The 26304-nt window shown below is 44.3% G+C and overlaps 4 protein-coding genes and 1 non-coding gene across 5 annotated transcripts; 1 reads left to right on the top strand and 4 right to left on the bottom strand.

The window, feature by feature from the left end:
- Positions 1-367: 367 nt before the first annotated feature.
- Positions 368-4446, bottom strand: LOC9642536 (gamma-tubulin complex component 4). Its single transcript, XM_024676081.1, has 18 exons — positions 4229-4446; positions 3914-4178; positions 3727-3863; positions 3571-3669; positions 3398-3524; positions 3146-3343; positions 3011-3091; positions 2875-2958; positions 2741-2827; positions 2635-2690; positions 2400-2582; positions 2141-2354; positions 2003-2091; positions 1793-1952; positions 1616-1738; positions 1291-1560; positions 1128-1236; positions 368-895 (listed from the first exon to the last, which is right to left on the bottom strand). The coding sequence occupies exons 1-16, from the start codon at positions 4420-4422 to the stop codon at positions 1492-1494; spliced, it is 2166 nt and encodes a 721-aa protein (XP_024531849.1). The 5' UTR covers positions 4423-4446; the 3' UTR covers positions 368-895; positions 1128-1236; positions 1291-1491.
- An 8533-nt stretch (positions 4447-12979) lies between these two features.
- LOC9641853 (RNA 3'-terminal phosphate cyclase) lies at positions 12980-14534 on the bottom strand. Its single transcript, XM_002971061.2, has 2 exons — positions 13506-14534; positions 12980-13291 (listed from the first exon to the last, which is right to left on the bottom strand). Exons 1-2 carry the CDS (start codon positions 14532-14534, stop codon positions 12980-12982), a joined length of 1341 nt encoding a protein of 446 aa, XP_002971107.2.
- Positions 14535-14653: 119 nt separating this feature from the next.
- LOC9642535 (chaperone protein dnaJ C76, chloroplastic) lies at positions 14654-16520 on the bottom strand. The gene is made up of 7 exons (XM_002971060.2): positions 16410-16520; positions 16193-16358; positions 15924-16137; positions 15750-15856; positions 15473-15671; positions 15165-15406; positions 14654-15113 (listed from the first exon to the last, which is right to left on the bottom strand). Exons 1-7 carry the CDS (start codon positions 16490-16492, stop codon positions 14736-14738), a joined length of 1389 nt encoding a protein of 462 aa, XP_002971106.2. The 5' UTR covers positions 16493-16520; the 3' UTR covers positions 14654-14735.
- A 141-nt stretch (positions 16521-16661) lies between these two features.
- LOC112346592 (pentatricopeptide repeat-containing protein At4g02750-like) lies at positions 16662-18539 on the top strand. The gene has a single exon (XM_024675911.1). The coding sequence runs from the start codon at positions 16662-16664 to the stop codon at positions 18537-18539; it is 1878 nt and encodes a 625-aa protein (XP_024531679.1).
- Positions 18540-18571: 32 nt separating this feature from the next.
- Positions 18572-18643, bottom strand: TRNAP-UGG. Its single transcript has one exon. It is a non-coding gene; the product is annotated as a tRNA-Pro (tRNA).
- Positions 18644-26304: the final 7661 nt, after the last annotated feature.

Raw genomic sequence — 26304 nt, 5'->3', positions numbered from 1 at the left:
GATGTAGGTGGTGCCAGCGTTTCCTCAGAAGTTTTTGCCCAAGGTGGAGGAGATATGCAAGCCACTTGGCAGGCCCAAGACTTTGCTGATATCTTTATTGACGTCGAGGTCTTCGCTAAATTCATGGAAGGCCAGAAGTAAACTACAAGTGAATTGGATTACTAAATCGGATTACAAGTGATTGCAACCAAACTTGATGAAGGAACTAATCTCGTTGAGGTCTCCCAAATCGCGCTCTTGCCTGCTCTTCATTCCAAGCGGATGGCACGTTCAACAGGGAAGGAACCTAGCCATCTTGTTTCTCCGCCTCGAGTCATCGTTTAGAAAAGAGAAGTATTCGAGTTCCACTCGAATATTCGAATCTATGTTCACAAGATTCTCCACTTAAATTCAAACCAACCGCGCTCTTTCGCGCTCTTCTTCCATGGCATCTCGGGTCTCAAGCCCGCGGCACTCGGTGTCTCCCAAGCGAGGCTTCTCCGTGCTGGGCCAAGTGAGAAGCGTGAGCAGGGATGAGATCCGGCAAGAAGCTCTCCACGACCCATTCCTCGAGGTGTATCGATCCGAAAAGAGGCCCCTCTCTCCCCGGAGCCTCACGCACTCCCCCTCCAAGGAGCTCACCTTCATCGCCATCAGCAAGTACACGGCCCCGGATGGCAGCGACGATCTCCGATCGCTGGGCCGGAGCGTCACCACGCTCCAGGAGCGAGTGGAGGTCCAGGCCAAGGAGCTCGAGGCACAGGCGGCGATCCTGGAACAGCAGAGCCGGGAGATTAAAGAGCTCCAGCCCATGAAGGAATGGTTCCAGAAGCAAAACATGGAGCTCTACTGGTCGAAAGTTGGCTCACCGCGAGGAGTGGCAGCGTTTGAGATCCTGGCCGAGGTCCGCTCCATGCTGTCCAGAGTCATGCACAACCACATCTCGTCAGTCATCGAGACTATCCAGAGCGAGGGCAGTGGCGATTCAAGCGAGCAAGCAGTCGTGTGCGAAGAGAATGCTGCTGCAAGCAGCGCGAGGAGGGGGAGCAAACGCGAGCGTCGGGAGCATGCTGATGCATACAGGCAGCTGTTTGGGAAAGGGCCATTCCGGAACAAGAAATTCAAGCACGGGACTTACGAGGACTTACTGATGCATGTGGTTGCCAAGGAATCCGCCAACGAGGCTGTGGATCCAGCCTTGACTGATGCGCTCGAGGCGGCGGAGGCAGAGTTCTATCTGGAAGCCAGTGAAGCCGGCTATGACATGCAAGACGTTCAGTATATAAGAAGCAAGATGGCTAAGTTCCTTACCTGTGAGAGGAAGAAGCGGAATGAAGCGTGCCATCCGCTTGGAATGAAGAGCAGGCAAGTCAAAGAAGAAATCGTCGACGATATAGAGCGCGCTTGCGATTCTAAAGACCTGGGAGACCTCAACGAGATTAGTTCCTTTATCAAGTTTGGTTGCCTGCTCTTCAGGCGCCACAATCACTTGTAATCCAATTTAAAAGTGCCTCAATGAAGAGTGGTAGTAGCAGAAGGAAGACGAGGGCGAATTACATTTAGAGCACCTCTTGCAGTCGACTGTAGACGCAAAATTTGCACCTCCGTAAGTAAGAGTTTGAAAAGAATAGCCTACCTCAAAGAAAGAGTTGTAGTTTAAACGTAGAAGAAACTGCCTCAAGAATGGTGCTCGCTGGCTTCCTGCCAGTTTACTACTTCGCAAAATTGTGTAAAGAGAGTTCGACTTCTTGTTGAACTCCTGAACAAACAAACATTGCGATTATCAAAACTTCCTAATTTTAAACAAACTTACCTCCGTTATTTGATCCAGCTCAGCAGCTGTAGAACTCGAAGTGGCATCTTGATGTTCCATGATGCGGCACAACTGCAGGCATAATTTGATGATGCTATCCAGTATCCTAGACACTGAACCAATATCTAGAAAAGACTGAGATATTAAAGCTGACAAGTACCTGCAGAAAGATCAAGCTAAAAACATTTCAGAATCTGCAAAGAACGTTACTCTTGATGAAATCGAGCCAATTCTGTAAAATCTTTTGATGCCTGAACGCGCTCTTGCAGCAAATTCCATTGAGACTCGATGACATCCACCTGAGCGAATTAAGAACATTTCGATCATGAGTTCTGTTGAATCTCTTACCTGTATGTAGAACTGTAGATTTGTTATCAAGTAGGCCATATGTTGTCGAAGCCTCCAAGTAGGCATACCCGAAACTTTGGGATCATCCTTCTTGTGGTTTTTCTGACGGCCTCGGGATTCCCTTCGATCACGCTGCATGGCTTTTGCCCAAGATTTCTCGAGCTCAAGCTGAATCCGCTTCAAACGAAGTAGATACTGGAACACCTTGCTGTATCTGCAATAAACCTTGTAAGACCGTGAAAGATGTTATAGGACCTACTTGGCCAAAACTTCTCGATTGAACAGAAGCTGCAGCGGCCAGTCGATGCTATATTCCAGCGCAATGCCATCCCACCCATCATAAGAAGGTCCAACCGCAACGTCCGATAGTGCATCGATGCTGGACCTTTGCTTGACCTCCACCTGTGAAGGAGGGAGTCCAGAGTTTGCTAACAGTGGCATCCTGGACATGGTTAAACACGTTAACAAGCACCAGCATCAATTAAAAGCTTTACCTTAAGGTAACTCGCGAGAAGTACTTGTCCTCGTCGCCTATTGTCTTTACTGCAGCCTGTGCCGTGATTTTAAACATTATTGATTGCAAAAGATGTTTTCTAATACCTGCTGAAAAGGTGCTTTGAGATCTGCCTCTGCCGTCGATGGCCTAGGAGGAAGCTTCATCAAAGATCGGCTCTCTTCCAGAAAACACTGCCAATCAAACAGTCAGTACGAAGGCAATACATTAGCTCACGTACCTGGAAAAAATCTCCCTTAGCAAGAAGAAAATAGTCTTTGAAGGCTTTCAAATGGCCAACCAAATCCGCGTGAACTACCACAAGCTGCAAGAACCAGATAAAAAAGGACAACTTGGATTGAAAAAACTACTCATACCTTCCAAAGATGTGTGGCCGCGATAGTGCGTATAGAATCAATAGAACGTTCAAAAGAAAGTTTGTGGAATAGTGGTCTTTCCTAAAAAAGTAAACCATCAAGCAATGGGGAAAACTGGAGTAATGGCAAAAGTACCTGAAGCTCGCGAAGCAGTGAGCCAATCTTTTCAGCCTCTTCTTTAGGTAGAAGTTCAGGTCCTTCGTACGCTCCACTGAATGAGTACTGTTTCGTAAAAGACGACGAAGCACTTGGATTACGAAGAACTCTCACTGCTTTGCCGACAAATAAAATAGACTCCGCTACTGGTAATTGGATGTAATCTGGTAGCATGTCCTATACAAATTACAAGATATGTGACAGTCGAACACAAGACGCTATAATGCATACCAGTCGAACACAATATCCGGTGTGCCAGTCGATCATATTGGCATCTTCAGTGCCACGCCCAGACTTGGATTTATTTGCTGGTGGCTCGGACGCATCTATGTCCGCTTTCGTCTGCTCGTCTTGAGTCCTGCCAGTAAAGAATCAGAACGTCATTGTGAGTAGCACAAGAATACCTGCTTATAAAAAACTCTTGATTTTGATCCTGAAGAAGACCATATACCATCCACCCCGAAAGCTGGCGATACATAACCTGGTGTGCTTGCCATAGTAATCTGTAAAACGAAACAAAAGTAAAGCGAAAACCTCTTCCTCAAAACTATTTCCCTCACCTTTGGATCCATGTCTGGAGTTCCGGGATGCCGCAGTGAGACCTTTCATGCAAAAAATTTAAGAGCTTTCCACCCCTTAGCTTCTTTGATTCCACCTCTCGGACCAAAGCATGTAGTGGAGGCAACAACAAATCAAACTGCTCTAAAGTCAGACGACAAGCAAAAACCAAAGAGACAAAGTTCCTACTTGCTTGAGGCACTGGGTGACGATGGCCAAAACCGGCAATGGATCAGCCAGAATATTTTTCTCCAGCGTAAGAACTGCCGATCGATACTTGGCAAGAACCTCGGTCACTCCATTCGCCACTGCTCTCTGGTAGACGCTGTGCTGCTGGACGACAGCCTTGGAATCCTGGAGAGCTCCAATCCAGCTAAGATTTCGCGACTTCAACGCGAAGCGATCCAGCTCCCGGTAGTAAAACCCCAGCCGTAGCAGCCGCTCGAGAATTTCCCTGGATTTTCAGCGATCAAGGCAAAGAACACAAGATTTCTCCGCACAAACCTCTCAGACGGCCGCAAGAACTGAAGATCCGGCGCAATCCGGAACGTACATTCATCGCTGCTCGCCCCGTCAGGATCATCCTGTGCGTAGTGCCTGCTACCGTCCTTGAATCCAAGGCGCCGATCCTCCTCGTCAGCATCGATGAACACATCGCCAGTGCATCCGACCAGCGCTAGCAGGAGCTCGTGAAGCATTCTTCAAGCAAGCCAGTCCCAAAACCCTAGAGCGTAAAGGCTAATTAAAAATAAAACGATTTTGAGCTTTGGCTTATTTTTAAACTGACTTTGCCTCGTCAAATACTTTGTCTATAGGTGAAGTGACTAAAACTCGAGGAGAAATATGGACATGAATGTGTGCCTATCAATTGAAGGATATCTGGATCGATCAGTCAGACCTGCTGTTTTTATGATCTATGTGTCTTGATTTTGGAATTTCACCTGACGTGGGAGTTGTAGATTGTGTATAATTAGCAGAAAGAAAGCAATGTTGTATATGAATACCAAATGCAAATTCTCAAAGAAGAGATTAATCTTGTGTTTATAAATTATATACATGTTTATAATATATTGACAGTTAACACTATTTTCTGAAATTAATGATTAATGAGATTTTGATTATTTTATTCAATGATAAGATCTGGATTGAATTAATAAAAAATATACTACAGTATGATTAAACAAGAATTGAAACAAATAATGGCACACAAATGAAGTTCTGCTGCAAAGCTCAATAATTTATTACTAATTTAACATTATAGTTTACAGTAATTAATTTGAATATATTGAGAATTTATATATATATATATATATATATATATATATATATATATATATATATATATATATATATATACCAAAAATAAATTTAAAAAATTATTTATCATAGAGTCTTGGACTTGCTTAAATGCTTCTTTGGCACTTGCCCTAAGATTGAGATAGAGTAGCATTAGAACAAACCATAGATCTCTATCAAATAATGCAGAAGAACAACTAAAAAACCAACTTGGTCTTGTTTGGCGTAATCACAACCATTACTCAAGAGCTAGGGACTACTAGGCAATCTTATGACTCTTTCAAAATGTTGAAATCAAGCCAAATATAGTTCTCTTCAACAATCTTGATTGACAAGCAAAAAAAGTCACACTTGCCATAGATGATAAGCTATTGCTTAAAGCCATTAAAGATAACTCTTAACATCCTCATCAACAAATATATCAATGTTAGTGTGCTTGACAAAATCTCAGAAGTTTACAACGCTATCAAGTGGAAGAAATGGAAGTTTGATATCCTCATTTGCAACATGCACTCAAGTTGTGTATGCAGAACAATAACATATATAAAGTCAAAAGCTTGAGTGAAGATATGGAGAGGGAGTAATTATTAAATTGTATGATTTACAGGATATCTATGCAATTAAAGGTATAATGGCCATTGTAAATAGCCAAAGAGAAAAACCTAAGAAAGACCTATCAAGGTTTACTAATAGAGGGAAATGGCGTATGAACAAAAGTTCACCTTTTTCCAAACTGATTAAAGGTTTTAACATTATAAAAACTATGTGATTATTAATTTAAATAATACTAAAATGAATGAATTTTTAAAAAGTCCAAAGTAAAGAGCTTATATCTAGTATTAAAGAAGTTTTAAATTTGACTCTATTAGTTGGCTAAAAGAATCACACTATATACGTTAGCACCCCAATGGTAGGAAGAACTTTAAACCTACTTGAGACGATCTTCAGATGAAACCCATCTTTGTGCCGATGATTTTCATCAGCGCTCGTGGGTCAATAAAACCTCGTCGTGGTGCTCTGCTTGATCTGCCAGAGGAAGGAAGCATTTCTCTATCTCGCAAGAAAAGGAAGAGAAGCAAAGGATTGATTGTATCCTAGCTTGCCAATAATGTAGGAGTTCTTAGCGCAATCGCTTGCTTCTTCCGGGATGCATTGTCATTACCTGCGGTGTCTTCCCAGCAAGTCACAAGAGATCGCCGCTCTCTCGCCTCAAGGATTTAGCAATTTAATTTATTTTACCTGAGCTAAACCTAAGTAGTAGAATATATTAAAAAAAAAAAGGGTTTCTTAAGAAAGCCATGGGTAGATTCTATTTACAAAAACATGAACTTGCAAGAAAGTGTAAAGCAATCAAAAGGAAAAAAAGAGATTTATTAGAATTCAATAATAGAGAAAGTGTTCATAAATAAGGGTTCCAAGAAGTTTAAACTAAAAAGCTTAAAACTATGTTTGACAAGTTCAAGAACTTAGCTCATACTCCATGAGTCATAACAATTATTTCTAGCTAAAGATCCAAAATGAAGCTCTGACTTAAAAAGTCAAGAGTGGGAAGGGAATTCCTAAAGAAACATTTAAGGAGTGAATATGAAATGGTAGTTTTAAGAAAGGGATAAAAAAATAATTAATACTTAAAAATTAAACCCAAGGACTAGAAGTGGAACAATGTTAAAATCATCTTCCCCAAAGTGTGTGAAATATCAAATATATTTAGGGTAAAATATATTTGGAGTCTGATATATCTCTAAAGTGAAGCCTAAAGTAATCATCTCCCAAAACTTGAGGGGTTTGGTAAATCCTTATGAGATAATTGGGGGAGGACTCTACATGAGTCAATGTGACTAAAAGCTATTGTACTCATGCAATAGATAATGATATAAATATTAAGGAGTCCAAAGTTAAAGTGAACTTTTCACTCTTATAGGTGAAAGTAAATTAAATGTATAATTCCCAAAAGCACTAATGCACAAAGCTCAATGGATTCAATATATCATTGCAATTGCAATTGCTTGTTCCTAATGACCTATCCTTCCACTAATTGTTATATGGTGAGGAAATCTCAAAAGTTAATATGACTTAGTAGACAAGTCTTCAAGCATGGCAAATATTAGTGAGAATTATCTTAATTGGAAAGGAATTTAGTGGAATCAAGGAAAATACATTGGAGGATAGTGATTTTCTACATCTTAAAGCATTCTAAATATGCTAATTAGTGGTCATAAGATGGCCATTCATAAAATAGATTGGAGGGATGGGTTTGTGGTAATGGATTACTAATGAGATAGTGACAATGAACATGGCTTTAGTGTAAAATGTTGATATATTATTAATACTTTTAAGTGTTTGAGGTGGGATTTAGACACATGGAATATTTAAACTATATGTAGAGTTAATGTGAATTTGAAGCTAACTTTAAAGTCATATTAATGACTCTAAGTTGGGATGAGGATTTATAAAGGTTGTGAATGAGATTCCTAAACTGTAGATAAGTGACTAAAGTAAAATAGAAAATTTAATCACTTACATTTACATTGATGTGGCAAATAAATTAATGTGAATTACAATATTATGGCACATAAAGAATTAATATTTAGTATTAATGTGTATAAAAACTAAACATATATTGATATATAAGCCAAGTTTATATATACCTTGATAACAAAGTTGCGACCAACATTATTTTCTGAATTATGCGTTTAAATAATTTAAACATACATTCTATTCCAATATGATTGAATTATTTACTACACTAGAACATCTATATACCTCCACTAAACACATAATCATCATTTGATTATCATAATTTTTTTATAAATATATAAAAAAAGTTATAATCCATTTAAATATTATCTATATTGATACAATATACTTGTCATTTTATCAAATACTTTTTAGTTTTGGTTATCTTTTCTCCTTTAATCCATCATGCTATCTATTATAGTGGTAAGGGCATGTAGCAAAAATAAATAAATAAAAAATTTGGCTTAAATAGTTTTTATAAATTAATTTAATAATTTATATATTATTATCTTTATAATATTTATCATGATTATAAGTATTACCATATTATAATATTTTTTATTATAAGAAAACTGAATAAAAAATTATAATTTTTTTACTGGACCACATTCAAAATAATTTTACTCTTAATTAAGTCCTTCAAATTTGCACATGCATACTTTCTAAAAGCTTTAGTTTATATTTTATATTATTTATTCACTCAATAATTTTGAATGGCTAGGATTATTAAATTTATTATTTTTTGACCTATTTGAAACTTAAAACTTATGTACAATAACCCTAGAATTGTAACTTTACACATCCTTAGATCCAAATCTTGTATTCTTTTACTTTAGCATCAATTCTCACCTCAGATAATGTCCTGACCACACTATTTTATCCACATAAAATCCTAATAAAAGCATATAGAACCCTAACTAAGTAAAAAAAATCTTTTTGTGGTATTGTCACATTTAAAACTTTCTAACTCATAAAAAAGAAACTAGGACATATAATTCAATGACTCTTTAGTAGCAAAGCTCATTAATGAAAGTGTATTTTCTCCCCAGGTCATAAATTTTAATTTATTCCTTTAATAATGGAAAAACCATTGGGATCTTAGTGATCTTTTCCTTTGGCAAAAACGATTCTAAAGTGGTGATTCATTTGATGAAGATTTGTAGTTGGCTTTTGATTCGTTTTCATAATATATGTATATATTAATTTTTTAATAAATAAATATTTTTATTTTATTTAATGGATATCAAGAAATAAATATGGAAATCATATAAATCTTTTATCTTGATAAAGTTTTCTGAAACTGTATAAAAATATATTGTTGGTGGCGTATTTGTTATAGTGATGGCGTTTGGTGCTCGTGCACTTGTGAGGAAATTGGGGATGCATTGCTGAAATTCTCTCAAGAAAAATACTAATAATAGTTTTGATTGAGAATGTTAAAATATATAATATTAAATTATTAATATTATAAAAAGTATCAAAATTTTAATTTTAAATTCACTATTTTGACTGAAAGCAAAGACTTTTTAGAATAAAAAATCAATTTAAATAATTTTTTAAAATTTAAGTAAATAACTATTTTGTGTAATCCTTAAGTATAAAGGCCAAATTCAAATCTATATACGTATAAATTGAGGTGCACTATATTAGATGTGATTGTTATTGAAAATTTAGACTTTAGTCTCAAGTTTATTATGATTTTCATCATTACCATATTTATTTATATAAGGTTCTATAGTAGGGATAGTTGTCAGAAGTATAGACAACCACCTAAAACATGTGTTACTCCTTATTCTACATCCAACTTAAGCTTAAGTCTGTAAAAAACTAACTCACCGAAATGTTATAGGCTAGAGGATCCCTTAAAATCACAATTAAAATAGTAAAGAATTCATTGAATAAAACCAAGTCCAAAACTGAGTTTAAGATTGTGTCCAAAATTGAATTCAAGACTATATCCAAAATCAAGTCCAAATTCAAATCTAAGTTGAGTCTAAAGTCTAAAATCAAATCCAAGATTTAAGATTAAGTTTGAGACTAAGCTTTTTTACTGAATTCTAAAACCAATGCTGAATACAAGTACTAATATAGGTTATGGGTTAAAAGCTCAAAGTGATCATCCTTCTAAAAGGGAAGGATGCAAAAAGTTCCAAAAGTATAATAAAGATAGTGAAGCTAAAGACCTAGTATTAGAAACTTTTCCAATTATATTTTAAAATCGAGTTGGGATTGAAATTAAGGGTGAATAACATTGGGTTGGGATTGAAATTAAGGGTGAATAACATTGGGTAGGAATGAGCATAGGCTTGAGAAATGCTAAAGAAGCTCCCAGAAAGGAAATTGATAACAGTGCTCCCAACTTAAATGGTGTGGTGCCCCACTTTAGTACCATGAAAAACACTCTTTTCCATACACTCAACTTAAAAAATTCTTCTAGGGCAATGGGGACGTTTTCAGTGCTGAGAGATGCGACTGCACAACCAGCTCGAAATCATGATGATGCAAATTGAGAAAGAGGATGAGGGCTGTAACATTGTGGAAGCAGGCTTTGCAGGTGTATAAAATTGGAGCACAGGTAATGGATCAAACACTTGATAACGTTGCAACTGATTGAACTTTCGTTTTACAGATTCTAAGGGACATGGGTGTTAGAATGATGAAGCTCATGACAAACAATCCAGCAAAGTATATGGCATTGAAAGGCTATGGTTTGGCGATCACTCATTTCAGTGATCTCCACTTTCACTGACGAGAACAAGCGCTACTTGGAAACCAAGCGCGAGAAAATGGGCCATGTCTATGGCTCGGACTTACTGGGGACTTTTACTGTGCTCATTGCTGACAAGGTAAATGGGAAGAAAAAGAGCCAAAATTCTCTTTAACAATACGTCGAGTGTTCGAATCTCGGCAATTATCAAATTCTCTCCAAATTTGCAAGCTTGAAATTTCCGAACATGAAAAACTTTCCCATTGAGAGAGCAGCCTTACCTCTAAATCGTGCAAATCCAGAGCAGCTGGTTTGGAAGAAAACTGTTGGACGGCTTTCAATGTCGATGCCGCTTTTGCGACTGACAGCACCTGGAAAAACTAGTGAGAAAAACTTAAAGCCAAAGAAGATCATCCATCACTTACAAGGCTCTGGAAGAGATCGCTTCGAGCAACATGTCAGTCTCGCTGTTAATCTCTATGACCGCGGCACCTCTCTCGAAGTGTGCCAGTCCAAGCAATCCTCCCGCAGCCACACGAGAAGATTTCTTCGTCGCAGCAGCAAGACCCTTCTTCCTCGGGCATTCTCTATAGAAAAAACCAAAGAAAAAAATAATTCTCCCTTCCTTTCCACAATCTCATCGAGAGCATACCTTCGTTTCACCTGACATCCTTGATCGGCGCTCCCGTCCGCTCGCGCAGAGTCTTGATGAGGAGGAAGCATCGACCGAGAACGATTTCGATTATTCTAGGAAATCCAGGCTCCTACAAATCGCCGTCGCCGCGCGCCATTGCAAGGTAGGGCTTGGAGCTGGACCATGTGTACGCGACGCAGTCTCGGAAGTTGCCGCTATCACGGGAGAAAATGTGAGACTTCGAAGAGCTTTCTATATGTCTTCGCAAAGAGGAATCGTGTCCTCGTATTTGCACATGAGTATCAGGTACTTGTAAATTCCACTGTTTGCTCGTTTTTCACAGATTTATTATGAAAGGTTTATCTCTGCTCGCGGGGCTCGTTTCGCTCGAGGTTGAAGATGGGCTTGCGTTCGGAAACACTGAAAAGCTTGGGCTCGTCTCTTGCAATGCATGTTGTTGCTGCAAGGCCGCTGTTTTTGTCTAAGGAACTCGTGGACTCTGAAGCACTGGAGCATGAGCGGAACAGTTTTGTTGTTGCAGGCCTCGACTGCTGGAAAAAAAGGTAAGTCCTTGTTACAGTTCAAGCCTTCATTTTCCCAGGCTTGAAAAGGATTTTGCTGCCGAGGTTGCTGCTGCTGCACGATGAGAGGTTTGATATTCAAAACAAGTAGGTGCAATTGCCAAAGACGCTGGCACATTATCTTGAGGACAATGAAATAAGGAACTGGAAGGTACTTCTTTTTTGCTGGAGTTAACTCACTTAGTTCTAGCCATATGGACAGCGGTGGCAATCGTTGTTATACCAATACCAGGCACTCGGGCGGCGTCTTACACTTGCTTCCACTCCATTTTCATGCGGAGAGGCATTGATGGTTATACCAGTACCAGCCGTTGGGACACTGGATGCTTGTCGCCGTCCTAGTTCCATCCAGATTTACATTGCCGCTGGGCTGCTGGATGTCCACTCCAACCAGGAGGATTGTCACAAACATGGCCAGAAGCATCAGCTGGGACTTGATCCTGGTAAAGGAAACTTTCGAAGTGTACTCTGTCTTTTCGCAAACTTTGCTGCTCTGTGGTGAATTGGAGGAGACCATTTATAGGATGGAGGAAGTGGAGCAGCGAGTGTGCTACAGCGGCACTCCGTTTGACTATTTAGCCAGCATATTGTGCTTGACGTAGCACAAAAAGCATATGCCGAAGTTTGTAGCATCGCTTCTTGTTGATGTCTGGCGCCTTTGCTCATTGTCACTCACGAGGCGTGAATACTGTGAGGAGGACGACGGGCTCGCTCATCGTCGCCGCGCTTAAACGCCCTCGTCAACCTGGGGTTTCAAAGGAACTCGGCCATGCCAAGTGGAACCATTTCATGCGGAGAACGTAGTCGCGAGGAGGAGAAGATTCGCAGCACCGGATTGACACCCGAAACCATTCCGCGACGATAGAGGATGGAAGGATCCTTTAGCTCTTTGTTTGTTTCTAGGAAGATTACTGATACAGTTCTCTACAGATGATAGTCGGGTGCTGCAAAACTATACGTTGCTCTGAGTTTCTCAGCCAGTACCTCGGATTGAAGGCTGTACCGATACTTCGGCTGCGAGCTTCCCAACAGAACAGGACCGAGAAAGAAAGACCACTGCCACTGCTACACCTGCGGCCATTAAGGTGAGGAACTACTAAGACGAGCTTTCTTTCGGCCAGAACTCAGAGCTGTTCTTCTCCTTTTCTTCCAGGACGACGAGCGCCGTGGGGAGCATTTATTTACTATTTGTTTTATTGGAAAACAAAGGTCCAAGTCCCTTACTCTTATGGCCTGATAATCCTGGGGACCTCACGGCAAGAGCCATCAGATCTTAGCGTATCATCGTGGAAGTACTCCTCAGGCGGTAAGATAGAAAAGGCTCTCAAAACGCTCTCCTGGAGTCGCTTTGGATCCACAGGGACCTTCATCCTCCAATACCTTCTCCTCACCTGCCGCCATTCTCTCTGGCTGTAAGCAGGCGATGGAGGCTCCCATGGCCAGTCCTCACGGGTGAGCATGTACTCCATTCCCTTGAGATTACAAACTTTCAGTCACAAAAGGGGAGAAATTACAAACTTTTAACTCACCTCAGGATTAAATGGGTCGCTCTCGAGCTCTCCCGCAAAGACATGCTTTGGATCGGTAGGAGGAATGGTGTTGCAATCCCTTTTGCTGTGCCCGGGCAGTCCACACCTCCCGCACTCTCGCATGTCCCAGCTCCAAGAGTCCCTCCCTGGCTTTGCTTCAAACACGTCTAGCGGGTGGCGCTCAGGGCCCGTGTCCGGCAACGGCTTGCCGTTCATCTTCTCAATGGCCTTGCGCATGCCTCTCTCGCTGCTAAAGGTGACGAGGCCATAGCCCATTGGGACGTTTCTCTCGTCATACATTATCTAATGGAGAAAAGAAGAGAATTTCAAAGCAAAAAGGCAATGAATCTTTACCTTGGCGCTGGTGATATCTCCAAACCGGATGAATCCTTCCAGATCTCGTTGATCGGCATACCACGGCAAGCCGCCCAATGTCCTCGCTCTACAGCCCTATGTGCATGGAAAATCTAAAAAGAGGGTTGGTTATTTATAAACATGATATGCCATCGCAAGAGACTATGTTGGTTCCTCCTCCAAGTTCTTGGATCTCAAACACCGCCCTACTCAAAAGGCTTGCAAAATGGATGGCCGTCCTCGTGTGGAGCGTAATCTCTCCACACTTCATCTTCGACCTCCCTCTCGCCAGCGCCATGAAGATCACCACTTGATCCTGCAGATACTCGTCCACACAGACCTCCCCTTCGAGCTGCTTCACCATCTTCACCACCGCCGCCGCCACCAGTCCCTTCCCGGAGCTCCGCTTCCCGCCCGTCAGCGCCGACGCTCCAATCCGGTGCCCATTGCTCGTCTCTGCCACAAGCACCACCTGCATTTGGCACTTGCTTTCGCGATCCACTCTCCTGACCCTAAACTCGCTCTCCATCGCCACCGCCAACTTCCGGCAGTCCTGTATCTCCTTCGCCACCTCGGCCTCGAACGCGGCCGTACACGCCCCGGACACGTACGCCGTACACTTCGTGACGTCCCCGCGCTCGTCCAGGCACGCACCCACCAGTGGCCTCGTCAGGGGCTCAATCCTAACCCTAACTTCACCACCACCACCCGGCATGAACCCCTGCCTCTCCTCGCACACCTCCACGGCGCCCTCGGGGATGCCAAACCTCGCTAGGGCTGGCAGGAAGACGCGCTTGAGGTACTCGAAAGGTGGCGAGAATGGGACGTTGGTGCCACCCTTGAGGACGAAGGTGGAGCTGCCGGATCCAAAGAGGGCGATGGGGAGACTGATCTGAGCGAGCAGCGTGCAAGCCCCCGCGCTCTCTACGTCCGCCGTGAACTGGCCGTGTTTGATCTCGCTGCCGGGGACGATGGTCACTTGAGTGGAGTCTCGCTCCAGCCCCGTGGCTCGCGCATTGCACAGCTCCACTGCGAGCTTCAGGCCGGCCAAGTGCTGCCGCTGGAGGCCCGGCTTGGCCCTGTTACCTCGGATGTTGGTAATGTGGAGTGGAATGTTGAGAATGGCCGCAAAGGCGACGCAGTTGCGAAGGATCTGGCCGCCGCCCTCCAGTGTTGATCCATCGATGATCATTCTTGTCAAAAGCCCTAAACTTGTAAGGCCTTTTAAAGGTTAAAATTTTACCCTAATGGAAAAATAGCATCAAGTCATTGTCGTTGTAGTATAGTGGTCCTGTCACGCGGACGAGCGTCTTTAAAATTTATGTAGTCCAAATTTAATTTTGTTGCAACTTAATCTTGTTGGCTTATATACACGGTTGCTAGATCCTTCGTTTTAGACAGAGCGAGGAATGCGATAAGAAGCATACGAAGAATCTCGCTGGAGCAGTAAATCTCTTACAAGTTTGACGATCCTGGATTCACCGGGGAGTGGGCCTGTTGTCGTGGAACCAAGCCGAGTGATGCAAACGAAGCACTCGGGTTGTGACTGATCGCTTCCTCCTTGTTCTTCTTGTTCTTGAGGAGTACTTACTGGCTCTTGAATCTCGCAGGTCACTAGGAAAGAACCGATCGACTTTAAGACTCCATCGCCAGTGGAGATTAGCTTGAGTTGCACGCCATTTTCGTTCGAGTCCGCTTGGAAAGGCATCGGCAAGGGAAGCTCGCTGGACGATGCAAAGTTGATGGCCCACTCTTGAATCATAGCAACAGTCTGCCAAGGAAAGTTACTATGGAATCTAGAGAAGAAAAACCAGAAACTTACCTTTGCTTTATCTGCCAGTGCAATGCGATGGCTGAAAATCTCGGAGGTGCAAGCTTTCCCAAACAGGGGTCTCCTCCTTTCGGACTTTACGCTTCCAGCAGCGTTGGAACGCCTTGTCCCGGACGAAGCGTTGCCATTCATCCATGCAAACATGCTCCAGAACGGTCCCATTTTCAGCTTTAAATCTGCGTCCATCCGAGCTTTTCTTTGTGCTGGAGTCTCGGACATATTCAAGCTTGAATCTAGAATAGCAGTGAACTGATCAGTGAGAAGAAACTAGAAGAAAACTTTGTAAGAACTGTGCAAACCTTTATCCTGCTGCTGTGATTTGTGGTGCTGGTGCTTGAAAGCCTTTGCAGCCATGAAGATGTTGGAGGGCCTCTCCCATCCACCGCCGTATACTCCATTGCTAGGCCTCGGCTGTGGACGAATCAAATATTCATAGATAGATAGATCAGATCGCTCGACCCAGTGAATACAATTCACTGGGCAAGTTTGTATCGCCACCTTTTGCAAAAAAAAAAAAAAAAAAGACGAAAAAGAAAAACCAAGCTTTAAGAAAAGAAGAAGATAAGTTTCACTTACTTTGACAGTCTCGTCCGAATCACCCCATTGTGCTTTGACACGGGCACAACCAGTGGATTCATCGAAAAGAAAAGTATTTTTTGCTGCAAACGCGCATTCTCGGCAGCCTGTTATTTTCCAAAATAGATAAAAGATAAAATAGTGAAAATGAAGAGAAAGGCTTTTGTTCTTTACCTATGCACACGTTCTCGTCAACAAAGATGCCTTGTGGCCTGTCCGGTCCATTCCAGGTACTATACATGGATCCAGTAAACGAAGGCTTGGAGTAGTAGTAATTCATCGTTCTAGTTGATGCCAAGTGAGGCTGCGAAGCATCATACTTGGAACGCAAACGTTCATCGCTTAGAACTTGGTAGGCCTCGTTTAGCATGAGAGTCATTGCGTGGCCCTGGACAAGAAAGAAACTAAGAAAATCATCCATGAGGTTTCTAGTCTTCTTTTACCTTTGATCCCGAAATGTCTGGATGATGTTGCTTCTGGAGCTTTCTATACGCCTTGCGGATGGCTTCCATGCTGGAACCCGGAAGAACACCGAGAATTTCATAGTAATCTTGCTGATTTGTGCCGCTTCCAGTGTGTTCTTGCTTGCTAGCCGCGGCTTTGCACTGCCTAAAATCCCAATCCACTGAAAATCGGTCAGAAATCCAGAGAACATTTTACCTCGAGGCGGGAGAGACGAGCTTGCGCTGCTGGAGCTCCCACAGCATTGGCGATGGCGACCATTTCGATCCAGTGAGCACCATCGCCAGAACGAGAGAGACGAAAGCCTGAAAGTATCCTCAAATATCTTCCTCGCTTTCCACTTGTTTACTAGATTTTGACGGTAGTATTCAAACAAATCTAGACCGTTGGATTTATTTCAAAATTATGCTAAGAAGATTCGTTTTCCCGCTCCTCACGATAAACCCTAAGATGGACAGGAAACAAGCGCTCGGCTTCATACAATCTTGCAAAGATCTTCCCACTGCCAGGGAAATCGATCGCCAGATCAAGGAAGATCCTCTTCTCGCCCGGGATGCTTTCATCTCCAACAAGCTCATCGGGCTCTACGGGGCGTGTGGGAGCATCGCCCACGCGCGCAATATCTTCGACCGGATCGGTGCCCCGGACGTGGTGTCCTGGACGGCATTGCTCGGCGCGTATGCCCGAAACGGGCATATCGCTGAGGCTGCGCACGCCTTCGATCGGATGCCCCAGCACGATCTCGTCAGCTGCTCGTCGATGCTCGCGGCATTTGCCCGCGCCGGACGGATCGACGACGCCCAGATGCTATTCGTCTCTCGGATGCCACATTTGGATCTCGTCTCGTGGACGTCGCTCCTCGCAGCCATCGCCCAGCAGCGCAATCAATTCTTTGACGCCAAACAGCTCTTCGATTCCATGCCCGAGCACAATCTCGTGGCGGAGAATGTGATGCTCGCGGCGTACGCGGCATTGGGCGATGAGAGGAACGCAGAGATGTTCTTCCGGGCGATGGAGCTGCGCGATCTGTTCTCGTGGAGTTCTGTGCTGGAATTGTATGCCCGCCGTGGAAACCTGGAGAGAACGAAGAGGATATTCGATTCTATGCCCGAGAGGGACATAGCATGCCAGACAATTATGCTTACTGCATATGCCCAAAGCGGGCATTTAGAGCTTGCGCAAACTATACATCTTCAAATGCCTCAATGGAATCTGGTATCACTCAATGCAATGCTTTCCGCTTACGCTCACAACGGCTGTGTAGAGAAAGCAAAGATTCTTTTTTATAAAATGAAAGAATGGGATATTTTTTCGTGGACTGCTTTGCTATTGGCATATAGCACATCTGGGAAAATGCCAGAAGCTAAGAGAGTATTTGCTGAAATGCCACAGAAAAATGTTGTCTCCTGGAATATTATGTTTGCAATGATTTCTGAGGCTTGTACCAGTTTAATTGAAGCTCAGAGCTTTTTCAACTTAATGCCTAGACACGACCTCTTCTCGCTTAACTCGAATATTGCAGCATATATCCGAAATGGGCATATGTCTTTAGCACAGTTTGTGTTTGAGAATATGCCCCAGAAGAATATAGTTTCGTGGTCAACTTTGTTATCCGGATATTCGCAAGCGAGTGATGCGCAAATGGTAAGGAATCTTTTCGACGCTATGCCAGAGCACAACTCATTAGCCTCAAACATACTCCTTACAGCATATGCCAGACAAAGGTATATCCAGGAATCTAAAGCACTCTTTGACAAGATGCCACACAGGACTTTGGCATCTTGGAACTCGATGCTCTCCGCAATGCCCAGCGTTTCCCTGGCACGTCGGCTGTTCGATTCCTTTCCAGAGCGAGACCCGGTCTCCTGGAACACAATGCTAGCGATCTATGCATACAATGGCCATGCCAGTGAAACTCTACAAACTTTCAATCAGGGAAACACCGCAGAGGCTTGCGAGCAGGCTTGGTTCGTTCCGGTCCTCGTCGCATGCAGCCACATGGGAGGGGTATATTCCGCAGGATGCGTTTTCCGGTCAATGGTCTCGGACTTTGGCATTTTTCCTGCAAAGCCTCACTACTTGTGCGTGGTTGATGCTCTGGGAAGGGCCAATCGCCTGAGAGATGCCGAGGATCTTGTGGCGAATATGCCTTTTGTGCCAGATGCTCTGGACTGGACGTGCTTCCTGGGAGCCTGTAGAAGCCAGTTTAGTGTTGAGCTGGGAAAACTAGCAGCTGAGAATTTGATTGATCTAGATCCACAAGGCACTGAAGCTTACGTGCTAATCACCAACATATATTCGCTTGGCGCAAAAGAAATGGAGACTTGAACAAAACAAAAAGAGAAAAAACAAGAATTGCCGGGGCATTGCGAGAATCGAACTCGCGACCTCTCGCACCCAAAGCGAGAATCATACCACTAGACCAAATGCCCGACCTTGTGAAGTAAGCAAATATCGAACTTCTTCACCGATCTCTATAATGAAATCCCATTCTCTACCGGATCCAAATTTTATACTGCAATCGGGCTCCCTTTGGAGATGATAATGGCGAAGACAGTTGGTTATCACGAGATCCTCCGCATTTCCTCCCAACTTGTTGGAGCCCGGGACTCCATGATACTTTTCAGGTTCTCGATAGGCTTTCCCGCTGTCCAAAACTTCTCCACCGCAGTAGAAGAAACGGTGTGCAAGCTAGGCATCCGTGAAGCCCAGAGTCCCTACATTCCATCAACTCGTCCAGCGTCCATGCTTCCAGATGGCAGAGCGCGCCATGGTAGCGACTGCGACCCGGTTTACCACTAATATAAACTGCGTTTAAAAGTTCATTCTCATTCACTATTTCTAGCTTGTTGTCTAGCGTCTTTCTTGTTCAAATGGTGAGGAAGGTTTGCATATGCTGGCAGGGTCATCGAGAATTCAATGGCACAACATTGTGTGTGATTGATCGATTATGCTGAAGTGACAACTGATGAGAATTTGGTATATATGATTGAATTGGTAAGCTCAATGGCATGTTTGTGCTGTTTATGTGCTGCTGGAGCAAATCAAATATATATCTTCCCTTCCACAAAATTTGATTGCATGACTACAGTGGAGATGGTACTTAACTCAACACAGTTAATTTAATAATAAAATAATAAAATAGTATTCACGTTTAGGGGGCAAAAAATAATAAAATAGTGTTGATGTTTAGGGGGCAACCCTAATACCATATTAATCTTAATTGAAAGTTGAGGCAGATGGGAATTGAACCCAGCAACCCTACACAATAGAACATTACAGCATCCATGCTACAACCACAAAGCCATGAACACTGGGAGATAATAAAATATAGTTTCAGCACCTCTCATTAGATTTGAATGCAAAGGAAGATTTTTCTAACTATCCACGTGGACAACATCCAGGGGCTGCGAGGCCAGAGATTTGGAGGATCCACGCGGATCCTGGAGAGCAGCTATTGGCCGAATCGATACCTTTCCAACATAATCGCTTCCAAAGCGTTTCCAGCCCAGAATCAACCAAGCCATTTCAGGCTCTGGACAATTGCAGTCTGGGGTAATCTCGACGATCAACTTCACGAGCTTCCTCAAGGTGGCGATGGATCCTGTCTGCGGAAACATAAACAAGTCACACCTCGTGGAATTGGTGGTGATCTTGGTGCAACTAGAAAGTTAAGCTTGTCGTCAAACACATGGTTTTGGGTGCCAAAAGTATGGCCATCTTCTGTCTTTCACACTATTGTCCAATCTTGTGAGAGCCTTGACCGAGCTCAAACTCAATCAGCTGAGAGCAAGCTTTCTCAAAAGTTTCCAAAGAGCAGATGGCATAACACAAAAGTGTACCAGGTCACAAACTCATCTCATCACAAGTTGCATTGTGGTCACTCCACGCCTTGGATGTTGATGAACTACAGGCCTCCATTTATCTTGGAAAATACATTTATGAGGAATGAAGCAATCTGGACAAGAGTATAAGCAAAATGAGCACGAGAAGAACCATACATACCGTGGAAAAGCATGAGTTCTACACTCAAAACGACACACACATGGCACGGGCAATGTTCGATCAAATGCCCGAGTGCCACAACATTGTCGCATGGACTGCTAGGCCTACGCTCTCACTGGGAAATTCTTCCACGCTTTAATTTGATCCTCTACCAGGACATGGTCTTGGAAGGAATGGCTTCCCGACTAGATCACATTCACTTCCGAAATTAGAAAAGTTCTTTGTCAGGATGTACCATCTAGTATGACGAAACTGGCCTCAAGAATGCTAGACATAAGTTATAACATGTAGCTACGTGGGGCTCCTCGCCAAATGATGAACCTATGCGGAGACTTGCCCGATCGTGGAGCACTAGTACACGCAAGGTGGATTGTTAACATTGAGGATGTCATTGTCGTGTGCTAAAGTGGCCTGAAGAACGCCACCGTGATTGAATTCCTTGTGATTCCATCACTCTTTTAGCTCATAGAACTTCTAATTACAATCTTTTACAAGGAACCCACAGCACAAAGACTAAGCTCGGTTACAATCTTTTACAAGGACTAAGCTCAATAATGAAGATTAGGCCATTGTTGGAATGTCCATTTTAAGGAGTTGTGCTCTTATTGGATAGCAACATTGTAACGCTTGAGCTAAATGCTTTTCAATTAAAACGTACAATAATATGCTTTGCCTCCTGTGGGAACATGCAGTCTATGTTAGGAGATCTCAGCAGGCATGGTGGATCAATGTTCCATCTGGAACGGATGAAATTTCTTGCTCAAGGTGCTCGTCTGACCACATTCCACAACAATATTCTGAAGCTGTACGTGAAGGAGATATTCGATGCGTTGTACAAAGAGATCAGGAAGATCCTGGTGCCGTTCATGTGGATGTTGTGCTGCCATTTGAATGGAAATTCGGGGGTTGGTAAATCTGCATTCCTCTGGTACTTCCGGTCATGATCTACGAGTCCAGAGCGACTGTTTTGATGTTCGAGGGTGACAAGCTCAGGGTGGTGAATAGAGAAGACTTCCCTCAGGAGATTGTGCTGGACAGCAAAGTAGATTACCATCTCATAGATCAGTGAGTGGACTTGGGGCGGATGGTTGGAAATAAAACCCTTGTTGCTGCTTCATCACCAGACGAGTTCAATGTCAGAAAAGCCAAGCGGACAACATTCACTCGCTATCTGCCTCCGTGGGAAAAGCACGAGTACGATGCTCTTGTGTCTTCTTGGAGGAAACGCGTGACGGACTACGAGGAAGAAGCCAAAGAGATAATGCAGAGAGTGAATGCTGCTGAAATGGCGTTTGAATGGTTTGGAGGTATCCCCTGGTTTCTTTGGGATGTAGAAGCAAACGGTCTGACTGTGGAAGCTTTCGAAAGGGATTGAAGCACCTGAGTATGGTTGTGTGATTTTGTCCTTCAAGCGTTTTGAGCGTTGGTCATCCAGGAAACCAAGGTGCGCATCTTCATGCTCTCAAACATGCTCATGGCGGCGCTCAAGTTGAAACTTGCGTGAGAGCTATCCAGCAGACAATGGTCTTGCGCAGGATCTCGTGAACGGCCTTGTCAAAATGCCCATTCTCGCAAATGCGAGGATCCACGGTACTGGATTCTTCTCCGGGATTTGACCGAAGCTGTTCTTCGTGAGGGCGACGAAGCCTTGGTGGCTGACGTCATCGCCGTCCATGTACCACGTCTTCATCCGGCATGAAATCAAAGATCTCTTTGGAGGTGGCCAAATCCCCCCTCTGGTATTCACTGCTGGAAGGGGAACCCATGGAACATCCTGTCATTCTGGGCAGTAGATTCGTCCAGGACACGAGATCCTTGGCCGGCGTTCTTGCCCAAGGTCGATTTCGCTGCCACAATTTGCCCCTGGTGCGCGAGCGCCATTATCATCGAGTTCCATGGCGCTCTGAGGCGCAATCAAATATAGACTCTCACTCTCGGATGCGGGATGCCGCCACATACGCGGTGATCATCGCGTTCCAGGAGACGATCACGGAACTCCTTGTTCTTGGAAATCTCATGATGCCCGGACTGGGCATACAGTGTACTGAGTGAGTGCCAACCGACCACGTCAATCCAAGATCTTGTTTGCCTGGTTGAGATTGATGGAGGATTGTGCGACCGTGTTGCAGGACACGAGATTCCTCTGGGGCATTCAATCGAACAAGATTGACGCCGCATCGATCGAATGCCCTGTTCTTGCTGCTCGCATTTGCCAGCGAAAGGGAATATCGCGCGATCCAAGAGCCTGAACCCGGCGCGGCGGCGTGGATCATTCGTGGCGTCGCGATCGGCACGATAGAAGATTTAGCTCCGAGAGCGACTTTGCGGAGAAGAGAAATCCTCGTTCATACAAAAAAATGTGATTGGATCTCTGGCTGTGGATTCGAACCTGTGACCTTACCAATATATTTTCTTATTCTAGCCAGATATCCAGCATCAGGTTCCCGTTCGAAGTGTACACTAACTGCTTCTTAACGTATACCATAATGTAAACAGCGGCGCAAGAGATTTTCGTTTTGTGCTCGTTGCTACTGTCAAGCTCAAGAAAGAAACCATTCTCTTCTCGATGGAATGAAACTCTCGCTTTCTCCATGCTCTAGCGAGGTCATGGCAAACAAAACGGGTTGGATGGGAGGTATGTATCTCAATCTGAGCAAGCAGCTGATGCAGAAGCTACTTTTGAGAAACAAAGTATAAGTATGCTGCAACAAGAACCAGCAACATCTGTTTAAGATATTGTTCTGGAAGATGGCTTGTCTGAGCTCGAGTTTGATTTGATCCAGGCACCCTAGTCCCGGGAATCTATTCTTCACTTGGTTGTCAAAGCTGGAGGTCCATAGGTTTGGATCCTTTCAAATCCTCGGGGCGTGAGACTCGGAGCTCCAAATTTTGATGCGGCAATAATATATTGCTCTGAAACCGTGAAAGCTTACTCACCCACAAACAAAACTCCAGGGTTGCACCAGAGATCCAATAAACCTGTGAGAGCCTTGACCAAGCTCAAACTCAATCAGCTGAGAGCAAGCTTTCTCAAAAGTTTCCAAAGAGCAGATGGCATAACACAAAAAAGTATACCAGGTCACCAACTCATCTCGTTGTGGTCACTCCACGCCTTGGATGTTGATGAACTACAGGCCTCCATTTTATCTTGGAAAATGCTCGAGGCCAAAGGGTGGCGAAGATGAGGAATGAAGCGATCTGGACTGGACAAGAGTATAAGCAAAATGAGCACGAGAAGAACCATACATACCGCGGAAAAGCAGTGCTTGTGCTTGTGAGCCTAGTTTGAAGATGTCTGAGACTGAGAAGAAAGACCATGTTGCTCGACTCATAGAGCACACCCGGCAGCAGCAGACCGCCCGGGTAAAGAGCCCCTTGGATCGAAAATGTGCAGCAGTAGCGTATAATGGCAATGGCGGTGGTTTTCCATGGCATCGTTCTTGAGCCTTGACGAGGAGGTGCCATCCAGCGAAGATTTGCAGGAAGGAGGAGCGATCTCCAGCGGTGGGCGCCTGGGCGAGAATGCGATGAGCACAGATCTGGGAGGGGGAAGGCGCATCCACGAGGAAAATCGTCTCCAGTGGCCTCGAGGTTCCTTGCTAATCTGGTCATAGAAATGTATGGAAAGTGCGGGCACTGGAAATCTTCCAGAAGATGAAAGATCGAGGTTCTTTCTCGTGGAAGATTGCGATCGCGGCATTTGCCCTTGTTACTCTTTTTCGAGCGTCCAGTTATTTCTCTTGGCAGCTATCAATGCCGATCTGGCGGAGATCCACGCGCTAGTTGTCGCTGTGGCCTGGCCTGGCCTGGATCACTTGTGCCAAGAGCACATTCGAGCCTCATTCGGGGACATTCCTTCGAGTCTATCCGACAGGGATTGAGAAGAATGGTCGGAGCTGCACTAGCATCGGACTTTTCCCCACTCTTTCATTCTCTAGCGCTGAAATTTGGCGCTTGAAGAACCAGTAGTATGTCTTCCCGATCCTCTCTAGGCTTCGAGTTCTGCAAAAGGAAATCCTCGAGAAGGAGGTCAGTGGAAACAGCTCCTTCTCGCCCAAGAAACTATCGGGGAGTTTGTTCAAGGTAGCCAAAGCACCGATGAGGTACTTCGACAAGCGAGAGTCGAAGTAGGGACATGGAAAGTAGACATGGATTTCACTGTGTTGGATATGGCGGGATTTGACGTGATCTTCGGAATGGATTGGTTCAATCGGTTCGTGGTAGCCCTGCATGGACAAGGTAGGAACCTTGTGGTACTGGCGAATGCCCAAGGAAGAAGATCTAGGGTGGAAGCCCAGGATCTAAAGGTAGGGCAAAGCAAGGCCAAAGATTCCTGCTTAAACCTGGTGTCCACGAGAGGACAACTCACTAAAGGAACTAAGGCAGCCTTTTTGTGCTTACTCTCGGTGAAGAGTGACAAAAAGACAGGAATGGAAGAAGTACCTTTAGCGATCCAGCGGGTGTTGGACCAATTCCAGGATACCATGCCGGAGGAGCTACCAGCGGGGTTGCCCCCCGCACGACCGATAGAACATAAGATTGAGCTGGTCGAGGGTGTTGAGGCGGTGGTTCGTCCCCCCTATCGTTTGAACGAAAAAGAACTCAAGGAGCTCAAGTGCCATCTAGAGGAGTTGGTGGACAAAGGCTATGTTAGGTTGAGCAAGTCGCCGTATGGGGCGCTGGTGTTATTTGTGAAAAAGAAAGATGGTTCTATGCGCATGTGTTTAGACAACCGGTTGCTCAACAAGTATACAAAGAAGAACAAGTACCCTTTGCCAAGATTTGAGGACCTGTTCGATAGGTTGGGAAAGGCAAAATACTTATCGAGGATTGACCTAAGGTCAGGATACTACCAGATCAGGGTAGCCGAGGAAGATGTCGAGAAGACAACCTGTCGAACGAGGTATGGGAGCTTTGAGTTTCTGGTGATGCCCTTTGGGCTATGCAATGTGCCGGCAACATTTTCAGCGCTGATGAACCACATCTTTGTACCCTATCTAGATCACTTTGTGGTCGTCTATATCGACGACATCCTGATCTATGGCGAGACGTTAGAGGAGCATGCCGAACACTTGGCGAAAGTGTTTGAGAAACTAAGGGAACACAAATTGTATGCTAAAGAGAGCAAATGTGACTTTGCTCAACAAGAGGTAAAGTTTCTCGGGCATGTGGTGGGCTAGGATGGGCTCAAGGTGGACCTGGAGAAGGTCCAAGCAATCCAGGAATGGGAGCGACCATCGAATGTACATGAGTTGAGGGCATTCTTGGGGCTATGCAACTACTATCGAAAGTTTATCAGACACTATTCGAGAGTAGCCCTGCCCTTAACGGACCAAACCGAAAAAGGGAAGATGGTATGGACAGCGAAATGCGAGGCGGCATTCGTCCACCTCAAAGGGAAGTTGATGAAGGCTCCCGTGTTAGCATTACCAGACTTTGGTAAGGACTTTGAGGTAGAAACGGATGCTTCGGACTTTGCGTTGGGCGCGGTTTTGAAGCAAGACAACCATCCAGTAGCGTTCTTCTCGAAGAAGTTGGACAAGGCTCAACAGAAGTGGCCTGCCCACGAGAAGGAATTGTTTGCGGTGGTCAAGGCGCTCAAAGAGTGGCGACACTACCTTGGGAGACACTTCAAGGTTTACACAGACAATGTGGCAACGAAACACTTCTTGTCACAGCCCGATCTGAGAGGGAAACAAGGTCGGTGGGTCAATGCCTTGGCCGAGTTTGATTGCGAGATTTTGTACAAGCCTGGGAAGAGCAACATCGTGGAGGATGCGCTAAGTCGAAAAGCGAGCTTGAGGTTGGCGATATCCAGCGCAACAGCAACCTTCTGGGACGATGTGCGGACTGCATATGAGAACGATGGTCTAGCACAAGAAGTGTTGCTGAGGAATCTAGAGGCAAGGGAAGCTCACCAGAGAGGTGAGCTGCCAATGGAAGAGAAAACAGGCTATGCGAAACACAATGGACTCATCTATTACAAGCAAACGAGGGTGTATGTTCCAGAAGGGGGACTAAGGAAGGTAGCCTTAGAAAAGTGTCATGACAGACGTCTTGCGGGACACGGCGGAGTGCCCAAGACGAT

Source organism: Selaginella moellendorffii, unplaced genomic scaffold (genome assembly GCF_000143415.4).
Source record: "Selaginella moellendorffii unplaced genomic scaffold, v1.0 SELMOscaffold_16, whole genome shotgun sequence".
Classification (NCBI taxonomy): Eukaryota; Viridiplantae; Streptophyta; class Lycopodiopsida; order Selaginellales; family Selaginellaceae; genus Selaginella; species Selaginella moellendorffii.
Note: the sequence above shows the minus strand (reverse complement) of the source record. Positions and strands in the feature narration are given on the sequence as shown.